Below are 12,573 nucleotides of genomic sequence, written 5' to 3'. Positions count from 1 at the left end.
TTGGGAAAAAATCACACACATTTGGTGTCAGGAGTGTTATAAGCAGGAACAGCTCAGGTCCTCCCACGGCAGTGCCCCCAAAGAAGAGCAAGAGTGAGGGGTCACTGTTCATGGCAGGCAGTAAAGGTCGGGGCAAAGGTCATCCCAGCCAATGTAAATGTGCTGAAATTCCAAATCCACTGGTGTCACAGGAAGCCTTCCTCCAATTGCTATTTCTCAGAAGCCACCATCATCCTGCAAACAGAGTGATATGGCCCTTTGTGTCAAACATCTTGACCCCATGGCAATAGAATGGGTGGGAATTCTTCCCCTGACCTTTCTGTTTTCTCAGGAGCGCTCTTATCTGAGTATGAAGGTGGGCCTGCATTATCTCCGACAAAGCCTAGGAAAAGAAGGGTCAACAAAAAAAATGCAAACATTCAAAAGCAAAACTTCCAGAGCTAGAATCTAATCTGATTTCCTGCTCTGACCCCCACTGACTTGTGCTCTGAAGTTCCTCAGGAATCGAAAGTCTAAATATGACATTTAGCTTATCGCCTTGGTACCACTGAGGGATAGAGCTGTGAGCGCAGGAAACCAAACAACATAGATGTGGAAGCCACTGGGCTAGCGGTTGGCCCTGGGAGCTGGAACATTAGCCAGAACAGGGGGCCCCAGGGCACGCTCACCCATCCTCTGCCCAGAGCAGGATGGCCAGGACATTCCCAGTCAGCTAGCTGGTCAAGCGGCAAAAGGCAGCTCCCAACCAACAGCTGGCCCCCCGCCCAATGAAGAAGGTGGGCAATAACAGTCTGGTGAATCAGTGAAGAACAGGTGATTCTTAAAATAGCCTAAAAAAGTGCTCGCTTCGGCAGCACATATACTAAAATAGCCTAAAAAGTAGAACAGCCGGGAATTAAAGCAGATCCCCTACATGAATAAAGACCTTCCCTCGTTGGGGCCCCTGCGTGGCTCAGTTGGTTAAGTGCCTGCCTTCGGCTCAGGTCATGATCCCGGATCGAGCCTCACATCGAGCTCCCTGCTAAGTGGGGAATCTGCTTCTCCCCCTCCCTCTGCCTGACGATTCCCCTGCTTGTGTGCGCGCTGGCTCTCTCTCTCTCTCTCAAACAAATAAATAAAATCTTTAAAAAAAGATCTTCTCTCATGAAAAAACTGGAAAGAAATCTCTCCTCTGATGGAAACGCATGACCTCTTCTAAAAGAAACCCTTTTGTCTGCAGCACGTGAGACCTCCAGAGGGCTTCTCTGCTCAGCCCATCGGCTTCTAACCTTTGCCACACAGCCTACAGAAATGCCAGCCCCTAGGCCTTTCGCAAAGCAACACAGACTTCCCCAATGGAACTCTTCACCAAAGTGCCTCTAAATCACAATAACATCATCTCTCCACCTTTCCAAGCAATCCGTGGGTGCATCTCATTCACTGCTTCCATGAGGCAGTCATCATTAGCCCCAGTTCACAGATAAGGAAAGTAAAGCACAGAGAAAAACTCGCCCAAGGCCCCAAAGTCCTCAGACGGGGATTTGCACATGGGCCTTCTGTCTGGCTTCAGAGCCCAGAGCACTTGACACCACCCAACCCTGCCTCATGGGTTGGCTCCTGCAGTTTCTCATAGACCTGATTTTGTGAGGGCTAAGCCTGAGTCATTCTGAGCCTGGGCACACATGGGCCCATGCCAAGGGGCTGAGGTACAACTGAGTCTGGATACGAGGACTGAGTGGAGAAGAGCCCTGGCTTCTTCCTTTTTTTTTTTTTTTAATTAATTTATTTATTTGAGAGAGAGAGTGGGGAGAGGGGCAGAGGGAGAGGGACAGAGAATCTCAAGCAGACTCCCCACTGAGTGTGGAGCCTGATGTGGGGCTGGATCTTACAATCCTGAGATCATAACCTGAGCTGAAACCAAGAATCAGATGCTCAACCGACTGAGGAGCCACCCAGGCATGCGCCCTACCCTTTTTTTAAAGATTTACTTATTTATTGAAGAGCCCTGGCTTCTAAACGTCATACACTGGCCTGTCCTGAAGGAGGCCTGTTGTGACTGGTGTGACTCCAGTATTGGCTGGGGCAGGCCCCCAGGGAGTTTCCATGAACTTGGGCATTCAGATCCCCCAGGCAGCCTGGGTACCTAGGAATGCCTGCTCCCATTGAACAGCCATTGGCCCTGATCACTGTCTCTGTTAGCCAACAAGGAAGTCTGTCTTCCTTCCTGGAGGCTTCAGAACAGACAGCCTGAATCCTCAAGTTGAATTACAGGGCTGGGTTAGAAGGCATCAGAAATTATCTGGAACCAAACAAGTAACAAGTTACACCAAGGCCCTCCCCTGCCCCATGGCCAAGCCCAAGACAGGCCTAGGCTCTGTCTGACCCTCCTGCCCCTCCGGCCCCAGCCACACCCTGCCTCTGACCTCCCCCTCCCCAGGCCAGACTCCTTGGGCTTGTGCCTATGTCTCAGTCCTTCTCAGATCCTGCTTAATGAGGCAGCCGGGGCTGTGGGGATGAATACTGCTAACGTTTATTGAGTGCCTGCTGTATGCCAATAACAGCTTCCGCGGGATGAAGCTGCTGTTTGCATCCCTGTGTTAGAGACTAGGACACTGAGGCTGCAAGTGATCAGGCAGTTTGCCAGAGTCACCCAGCTGGGAAGTGGGGGGACTGGAATTCTGGCCAGGCTGCCCAAGTCCACCCCACCGCCCATGCCCCCAGCCCCCTGCTGTGCTACCTGTCCATGGATATTGGATGGGCAAGTGAGAAACCCTCCACTCACACCTTCCCAGCTGCAAAAGAGAGCCTTCCACACTCTTCCAACAGGAGTTTGAAATTATTCATTCGAGGAATAGTCCCTGTTAATAGACATGCTCCTTCCTCATTGACCCTGACCAAACATTTATGGTTCAGTGGGAATCAAATTAGCAGAACTTTTCTGGGCAGCATCTGTTGCAGTGGAAAGGAAGAGGAAGGGAGGGAAGAGAGGCTTGGGGTTACAGAAAGGGAAGTCTGGGGAAGCCACAGTTTTGCCTGGAGCTGCCCTAACTCCTAACAAGAACAGAGGGGTACAGTGAGCAATGAAGGCCTAAAGGAGCATTTAGGCTCCAGCCCCTCCCCATATAGACTGATGCTCTCCTGGGCAATCTCCCACCCACACCCCATACACAACACTCCCTGTGCTGGGCAGCCTCTAAGATGCTCCCCCCATGGTCCCACCTCCTGTATTCATGTCTTTGTGTGATCCCTTCACCTTGAGTGTAGACTAGACATGTTGACTTGTTTCTAGTAAATATGATACAGCAGAAATGAAGGATGTCACTTTGGAGATGGGCTTTTTAAAAAGATGATGGCTTCTGTCTAGGCTGCTCTCCCTCACTCTCTCTGAGGTCACTCGCCTTAGAAGAAGCCAGCTATCATATCATGAGGCATCCTCGTGAGAGGTCCACATGCTGAGGGACCAAGGCCTGCCAACCATCACATGATTCAACTTCAAAGTCCCAATGGAGTCTTCAGATAAGACCATAGCCCAAGTCAGCAACCTGACTGCAACTTTCAGGAGAAATCATGGGCCAGACTCAGACACACCCAGATTCCTGACATACAGAAACTCTAAGATAATAAATGTTTGTTGTTTGCTAAGTTTGGGGTAATTTGTTACACAACAATAAACAGCTAGTACACTCTCATCTTATCCCAGAGAATCAAAACCCAGCTGTCTATTTCTAAGATTCACAATGTCAGCTCTTCCAGGGACTGTGGAGAAGTCATAGTCTGCTCTTTGCTGTGCTAGCAGAGTCAAGTATATTCCCTTCCAGGACTTTCCCCTCAGAAGCTATATCAGCAAATGTCACACTGGGGGCATAAGACAGCCCCAGTGCCCACTGAATCATGGCAAGGTATGGAAATACGTCTGTGTGCTACAGGTAGAAATGGAGTGGGAAACAACCAGCTGAACTCCAGAACTTGAAAAAGAGGGTCAGAGCTGAGGCTTTAAATATACAGAGCAAGAGCTTAGTGATTATGTGGGCAAAACATCAAACCACTCAGTAGACTGCAGAGTTGGAACTGGTTATCTTCCCATCAAGGCATCAAGAAAATTTCTTACATCCTCAGCAAAGCTATCTTCTAAATTTTGAACTGAAGACCAGGGAATTGTAATCTGTCCCAGACCACGCATTCCATCATGTGCACAGTGAGTGTTCAAATCATTGTTGGATGGATGGATGGATGGATGGATGGATGGATGGATGGATGGATGGTTGAATGGATGGACAGATGGATGTTTGCATGGATGGATGGATGGATGGATGGATGGATGGATGGATGGACGGATGGATGGGAGATGGTCCCTATAGAAGGTAGTTATTAATGCCTAATCTGGGGGTGCCTGGGTACCTTAATTGGTTGAACGTTGGACTCATGATTTTGGCTCAGGTCATGATCTCATGGGTTGTGGGACTGAGCCCCACATAGGGCTCTGTGCTCTGTGGGGAGTCTGCTTGAGATTCTCTCTCTCCCTCTCTCTCTGTCCTTTCCCCTGTTATCTCTCTCTCTCTCTCTCTCTCAACTAAATAAATAAATCTTAAAAAAAAAAAAAAAGAATTCCTAATCTGGTAGTCAATCTAACAAAAGACAATAAATGAATTCCTAATTCTGTCTATTGTGGCTCACAGATCTTATACAATGAAAGCTTATTATTTAGATATTAACAGTGTTTTTGCAAGTCATTTGCAGCAACCTCATGTCTTTCGAAGGGCTCCTTAGGTCTTTCCCAGGGTATGATGATGTTAAATTGGAGCACTGACATTCCTTGCAAGAACAATCTTTTGTCCTTCATGCTTCCATTAAAAATTGCACAGAAGATAAAATGACTGGTTGGCCATCCCTGAGCCAGACAAACTGACCTACCCCTAGTGCCCACTTTCCATCCAGTTCCAGAATATTCCCAGTGTGGTGGGCATTGGGTAAGATCCTAAGTGACCCTACAGCCAACAGGCCCCAAATATGATCCCAGTATCCAAGTTCAAGCCCTGTCAGCCCACCAGAGCTAATGCGGCCTCTTGGGGCCAAAGAGAGGGGAGCCTGTTATCTGGCTGTTTGCCTTGCAGTTTCTGATTGCGCTCTACAAACCATGGGAACCCAAAGAGTAGTATCCAGCATAGAAGCTGAGGCTGAGCTGGTCTTTGACTAAAACATGGGGCCTCTCCTGAGCCGTTGATAGCAAAGACCTTCCTGCAAAGGAACAGATGGAAGACCAAGAAAGAGAATAAACAGAAGGGCAAAAGCAGCAATCAGAGGTGTGAGTCTGAGCCCTGTCATTGTCTCTTAGCAGCTGTATGACACTGAGCAAGCTATGTAATGTCTCCTGCTCTGCCTCCTCTTTTGTAAACCTAGAATAAACTGTACCTGCCTCATAGGCTCCCATGTAAAGTGCTTAGCACAGAGCCTAACACATAGCAAATACCATGTGAGTGACCACAAAGGGGAAAATTATCAGGAGAAGGGCCAGGGTTATTGGGGGGTGAGGCAGAAGGGAGCTTCAAATGGCCCAAGTTTGCAGCAAATAGAATAGAGTTGGGGCCAAACAGAAGACCCAGTAAATGGGAGAGATTATAAAGCAACTTTCCCTAAAGGGATTTTCCAGGGAGGGGGTGGGGTAGAAGAAATCATTTGGTGGTCTGATCTTCCTAGCTCTTGGGCCATTCCAAGGTCTTCCTATCAGGCATTCCAGAAACTTCTCACTTTGAATTTAAAGAATTACCGGGCCCTTCTTCCTCTTCATTTCCAAAGAATTTGCATCATCTTTGTTTAGTTAACTGTGACCCTACAGTTCTTACAGCTCATTGAACCATAATCCTCTGAGCAAACAGGTGAGAAGAAAAGGACAATAAAACCTTAGTGCAGGTGCATTCTCACCTTTCAGCTATGCTGGGTGTCCCTCTGCTAGCCCACGAGTGGGTCAGCACGGCTGGGATCCCAAACCAGGGCTGTGGTCAGAGGGTGGTATCCAGCCAGCACACAGGCCACCTTCTCCCTGCCTTGAGATGTGGCCCTCTCCATCTAGCAAGGACGACATACCATTCCATCCAGAGAAAGGGGGGAATGAGCAGAAGGGCGCCTACCTGGGCATTCTTCATTGCTGCAGATCCACAGGCTATTTCGGCAAATGCTGTTGGGGAGAGAAGCACAGGTCGTGGCTAGTTGTGCAAACACAAGGGCGCATGAACACACCTAGAGCTCATCACAGACACCACAGCCCCCAAAGGGACGGATCTGAGAAAAGAAGGGAGCTGGTAGCTGGGGGGGGGGTCTTTATGAGGCTGAAGGTGAATGGCACAGGGCTGTGGCCAAAGAGGGAGGCATCTTGGAGATAAGGCTGAGGGGGAGAAACCCTGATGGAGAGAGAGAGAAGAAGAAAATCTAGGGGACCCAGTGTCCCTGAAAAATCCACCCAGCCGCTGAGCAATGAAATTCCTAGTCCGCCCAGCTGCCCCTCCCCCACAGCTCGGAGAAGAGAGGACAGAAGGGCTGCTGAAAGGGGTGCCACCCAGGCCCACGCCGGCAGGCCATGGGGGCTCCTGAAAGACAGCTGAGCAGGGAAAGACAGCAAAGGAAAGAGGTCTGGAGATGCCCCCACTGCCCAGCATCCCCATCCACTGCCCTTGGGCCGCCCTCCCAGACCCCACGGCGCAGCCCCAGGTACCAGGTGTTGCAGTCCTGCAAGAGGGAGGAGCCCGGAGGGTACCGCTCCCCAGCATGCACACATGAACACTCAGCGCTCCCCACGCAGCGGCCTTCATCCAGGAGCTGTCCCTCTGTGTTCAAGGACATCAAGGCAAAGACTCAGCTTATCATCATTACTCATCTCCCAGCTACAGAATCCCCATGGGTGATCACAGCGGAGGGCTTCTTCAGGAAGCTCAAAGAACCTGTTCCGTGATGTTGCTCTTTCCCGTTAGGGCCATACGGGGGGGAGGGAGATTATTAATCTCTCTCTACTGTCAAAGAAATGGGGGAAAGAGCTTTGCTCAAGGTCCTCCAGTGAGGAAGGCATGAGTCGAGGCTGAGAGCGTCTCCCAGGAAGCTTGAAGAACTTGTAGGACCCTTACTTTCACATTAACGCACTGAGAAAGAGGGCATAATTAACCTGCATTGAACAGATGAAGAAAGGAGGCAAGAGTTTTTGTTCAAGGTCATCCAGCGGGGAAGTCATTAGTCAAAACACACAGGCCTCACTCTCAGTAATTAAACAGCGTTTTTCACCAAATCTCACACGGCCTCTCCTGAGAAACATTTTCTAGTGCAAAGCTCTTTTTCAGCTGAGCTCACAAGGCAAACCCAGGAGACGTTTTAAAATATCTTTCACCCGAGACCCGTTCCCAGACACGCAACTGAGAAAACAAAAGTGCCGCTCAGATCAGGCCACGTGCTCCCCAAACAAAGTCACTGTCGGAGCCCAGACCATCCTTCTGTTTCCGAGACACACGCGCCTTCACGGATCCAGCACAACAGGAAAACAGAAATAAAAATAACCCCCGGCTCAATCCTGATCCCTCTGTACAAAGATGTTTTAAAAAATAAATAAAAGGCTTCTGATTTCAGCAACAGGCGACAAACACAAGTGGCCTTCATCTGGCCTCCCCAAGCCAAGGGCACTGGCAAGGTCTGGGATTTGTGAATAAAGTGAGAAGTTTGTTACCAGGGCAGCTGCAGCCATCCACGCATTGCTCCTGACACACTTCTTGGACGTGCAGGCTCTGGCAAGTTCTGGTGCAAGGGGACACGCACTCCTTGTACTCCATGCCTGCCGGGCATGCCGGTCCTGAAACGGAAAACCCAGCAGTCTCCCCGGAGCACCCCAGAGAGCCACGCCGTCCTCAGAGCCCCTGTGCTCTCTTGTCTGCTCCCCTCTGTCTTCAGGGCCCCAGGTGCCAGCTCCACCCCAGTGGCACCCCAATGGTCCACGTGCCCTCCAAGACCACCCTGCCAACCACTCTTCCCCTGAAGGGACATCTTCCATCTTGTAGAGCCTGGCTAAGACTCAGCAGGGTCACCTAGGACCACCACTTCTGCCCCTTGGTCATCTGTTTCTCCATGACCAGCTTGGTATTTTGTTGTTGTTGTTTTTCCCCTATGCTCTGTCCCTTTCACCTAAAACCCTTTCAAGGTAATATCAAACTGCTCTAGGTTAAAAATAAATGTCCTTCTGGGGCCAAGCAAGGGGTGAGTGGCGTCCTCCATCACATCCCTCCTCTGAGGGCTCCTCTTCCTCATGAAACTGGCCCCAGTCAAAGGCCCCACCCAGCACAGGGTACACACCATTCACACCCACTTTCCCTACATGGGTGACTTGCTCCCTATTTATTTTCCACGGTGCTGCAGGACTGTCTTCAGAGGCTTATCACCTAAGCATCTGTCCTCCCCCGCTGGACCCAGCTCCTGCTGGGCAAGGACCGGCTCCCCTCCTTTGTCTCTCAACCCTGTGGCTGACTGATGCTTAGAGCAGCTGAAGAAGCGGAACATACCAATGCCCTTTCCTGGGCTTTGCAACACCAAACTATTGTTCCGAACCCCTTCTCCTCCAAGAGGCATCCCCCCCAACCCTATCTTCAAAGACCTAAAATAACAGCCACTCCACCTGACTGTGGAGAAACCAGCTGCTAATAGCCACCTTCTCACGCCCCCACAGCAGAGATAAAAGCTCTGATTTATAAGCTGGGGGGGGGGGGGGGACACACACTGAAAAACATGTGTGTGCTGTAAATATTTGGCCGGTTGTTCTGTCTCCAGCAGCCAGGATGGCCTGTGTAATTATGGCACTGTCCATCTGCATGGCTTTTAGTCCGTGGTGGAAAGTCTGGGGAGAGAGGAGGCTTCTTGCAAGGGAACCACAGAAGCTCCTACTTAATTATGATAATTTGGGGATGGTTACAATGACAGTGAGCAGGGATCCAGTGAGACTGGGAGATCCAAACCACGGGCATCACGAGGTGAGGAGGAGGGAAAGGGGAGCCCTGGGCCGGGAGGAGAGAAGGCTGGGTTCATAAAAGGAAAGGGCTTATGGAGAGACTGCCAAGCTCTGCAAGATCACACCGCCGCCGCGGACAGTCTGGACAACTCCCTGCTCCTCGTCGACACAGACAGGCAGGCGGCAAAGCCGTGAGCCGAAATCAGGACAGCTGGGATTCCCGTCAGAGGCGGGGAATGTTCTCCCAGTCCAGGGAATAGATCTCCCGAGGGAGTCCTGGGGCACTGGGGGAGGCATGGCCTAGAACGGAGGCAGGGGGACAGGTGCCGGACGGCCTTCCCAGCTGCAGCCTTTAAGGGAAAGGACACCCCCTGCGGGGCCAGGCCTCTGTGATCAGGTGGCTCAGGAGCATGACACAGCCCGAGGGCTTCCCTAGTGACACCCCAGGACAGACACCACTCATCCCCAGCCGGGAGCATGGGCCGCAGACTTACGGCAGGTGCTGTGGTCAGTCCAGTGGTACAAGACCATCCCCTGCTGGGCACAGGCCCGGGTGTACTCCAGGAGGACCTCGCAAGGGCACCTCAGCCCCCAGGCACACGTGCACAGAGCCCTTTCGCACAGGGCCACAAAAGGCTCAGGGTCCACCAGCGGGTGGCAGCGGGCAAACACCGAGGCACTCTTGAGAAGCCGGCACTGCTCCCATGGGCCCTGCAGGAACGAGACACCACACGTTGAGGACAGGAGCCATGCAGACCAGGCTCTGCGAGGCACTGGCTTATGTCTTCCTGGACGTGGCTCCGCGAAGAGCCTGCCCTGCCTGGAAAACCGGGGACGCTCCCTCACACTGGGCACGGAGTAGGTGCTGATCAACAGTTCCCAAATTCAACAGTCTTATCAATCCAGAGGATTCTCGGAAATGTCCCCCAGATCCTCTGCTAGGCAAACGCAGTCCTTGGATTTTACCACCTTGTTGATACCCTCAACTTAACAACACAGGGCGGGGTCAAAATTGTTGCTTACTACTCTGGAAACACAGTAGTACAAACACTGCTAGGTATTGTCTTCGTAAACATCTCTGCATTCTGTGTTTTAATGATTCTAACTGCCCCCCCTTTTCTTTCTTTCAGTTTAAAATCTCTGAAGTTGGGGGCGCCTGGGTGGCTCAGTTGGTTAAGCAACTGCCTTCGGCTCGGGTCATGATCCTGGAGTGCCTGGATCGAGTCCCGCATTGGGCTCCCTGCTCGGCAGGGAGTCAGCTTCTCCCTCTGACCCTTCCCCCCATCTCATGTGCTTTCTCTCTCATTCTCTCTCTCTCTCAAATAAATAAATAAAATCTTAAAAAAAAAAATCTCTGAAGTTGATGGGGCGCCTGGGTGGCTCAGTGGGTTAAGTGTTTGACTCTTGGTTTCGGCTCAGGTCACGATCTCAGGGTTGTGAGATGGAGCTCTGCGTTGGGCTCCCACGGAGTCTGCTTATCTCTCTCCCTCCCCCTGTACTCTGCCCCACCCCCTTTTTGTCTCTCAAATAAATACATAAATAAATAAAATCTTAAAATCTCTGAAGTTGGGAGTCACAGCTTTGGAAGCCATTCCCTGTGATCTCCTTATTTGCGGCAAATGAAAGTTTTCTTTATGTGACAAAATAAAATAAAATCTCTGAAGTTGGGGTGCATCTTCCAATCCATCTAGGAAGCAGGGCAGAATGTCACAGCTGAAGAATCCAGCTGATTTCTCTTAAGCCAGATATAAAGAGATTTGCAAAACTGCGAAACAATGCCATTCTCCTCTCTAGATATTTTTCTGTTTGGAATTTATAGTGGCTTTTATTAAAAAGATGTCATCTTGTTAAATATAATATGTTTATTATTTTTTAAATGAGTATGTTGTAAATTTCTCTGTTTTATTTTCTAATATAATACATACCAATAGATAATCCAAATCCATAATCAACAGATAATCCATAGAAAATCTCTTTCATGTCTTCTATTACTCTTTTTTTATTTTTATTGTTATGTTAATCACCATACATTACATCATTAGTTCTTGATGTAGTGTTCCATGATTCATTGTTTGTGCATAACACCCAGTGCTCCACGCAGAACGTGCCCTCCACAATACCCATCACCAGGCTAACCCATCCCCCCCCTCCCCTCTAGAACCCTCAGTTTGTTTTTCAGAGTCCATCGTCTCTCATGGTTCGTCTCCCCCTCCGACTTACTCCCCTTCATTCTTCCCCTCCTATCTTCTTCTTCTTCTTTTTTCTTAACATATGTTGCATTATTTGTTTCAGAAGTACAGATCTGTGATTCAACAGTCTTGCACAATTCACAGCGCTCACCATAGCACATACCCTACCCAATGTTCTATTATTCTTAAGAATGTCAGGGGGTCATCAGACCACACAGTTTACAAACTGCGGTAGCAAGCAGGGCTCAAAGCCTGACTGCATCCTACAGGCCCGTCACCTGTCACCAAACCACAATTTACGTGGTTTTCCTCCATGCCCCCGGCCCTCCCCAGCTGTTTCCTCACACCGGGTTAGACAAAGGGAGTACAGAAGACAGAGCATGGATTTTAGAAGCACGGCTGCACTACAGTCCCAACCCCATCACTTCCAAAGAGTGTGCCTGTGGGAAAATGATCTCACCGGTCTGTGCCTCTGTTTCCTCCCCTATAAAGAAGGCAGAGTGGAGATTCAAAGTTGCCTAGGATCTGTTCCTCCCTTCTTTCTTAGTCATAGCACCTTCAATTTTCAATCATCCCCTGGGCATGTGCCCACTGGGAACAAAGATTCCATCTCTTCGCCTCCCCGGCAGCTGGGAGTAGGCATAACTAAGCTTTGCCCAATAGCACATAAGCAGAAGGGTCATGGACTTCGTTCCAGACTCGAGGGTGCTTCTTTCTTAGCCCCTTGTCTCCCCACGGATGAAATGTGGCTGTGATGCCCGAGGCGTGAGCCGCCATCTTGGACCGTGAAGTGGAAACTCCATGCCAACAACAACAGGGAAAGGAGACCGAAGGACCCCGGATCCCAACACCAAGGCGTCCGGTGCTGGCCCTGCCCATCCCACCCAAGCTTCTTTACACCGACAGAGAAACAAACTTCTCTGTTAATTTAGGCGTCTGGTCACTCACAGTGGGACCTACTCCTAACTGACACAGATAGCAATACCTACGGTGGCTGCAAAATAAGACTGGACAACTTTACATGAGAAAGGCAATCAAGGGCCTATCACTATTGCCATCGGCCTACTGTCAACAGCAGCCACACAGCTCAAAAATGGCTTCTCCACAGCTCTCTGCTGAGCCGTTCTGGCTGAGACACAAGCGACGGTCAGCTCATCTGCACGCTCCCAGCGTGTCCCTGGCTCCAGTGCCTGGCATCAGCTACTTCTATCTTCCTTCATCTCTTGTTTGCAGTGCCAGGGGCTGGCAGGAGAGATCCAGCCCCAGCTCCGTCAGCCCATGACTTCACCCTGCCCGGGTGGGTATGCAGACCCAACTGCAGCCCAACTTAATCTCATTTGCAGTTCATTGAAGAAGTCCAGACCTCTTCCCCGGAGATGCCGGAGATGCCGAGCCCAGTCTGAGGGAGCAGGAGAGAAAAGCAGCACATCTCCC

The 12,573-nt window shown here is 50.4% G+C and overlaps 1 protein-coding gene across 1 annotated transcript in view; it reads right to left on the bottom strand.

Annotated features, from left to right (window-relative positions):
* VWF (von Willebrand factor) overlaps positions 1-12,573 on the bottom strand; it is a 145,158-nt gene that overhangs the window by 99,294 nt on the left and 33,291 nt on the right. The window contains exons 7-10 of the mRNA XM_027595203.2: positions 9,445-9,661; positions 7,682-7,804; positions 6,686-6,797; positions 6,105-6,151 (exon numbers count right to left, since the gene is read on the bottom strand). Coding sequence (XP_027451004.2) covers positions 6,105-6,151; positions 6,686-6,797; positions 7,682-7,804; positions 9,445-9,661 — 499 coding nt within the window. The remainder of the gene's footprint in view (positions 1-6,104; positions 6,152-6,685; positions 6,798-7,681; positions 7,805-9,444; positions 9,662-12,573) is intronic.

This window comes from Zalophus californianus, chromosome 9, assembly GCF_009762305.2.
Source record: "Zalophus californianus isolate mZalCal1 chromosome 9, mZalCal1.pri.v2, whole genome shotgun sequence".
Lineage (NCBI taxonomy): Eukaryota > Metazoa > Chordata > Mammalia > Carnivora > Otariidae > Zalophus > Zalophus californianus.
The sequence above is the reverse complement of the archived record's forward strand: the minus strand, read 5'-3'. Positions and strand labels throughout refer to the sequence as shown.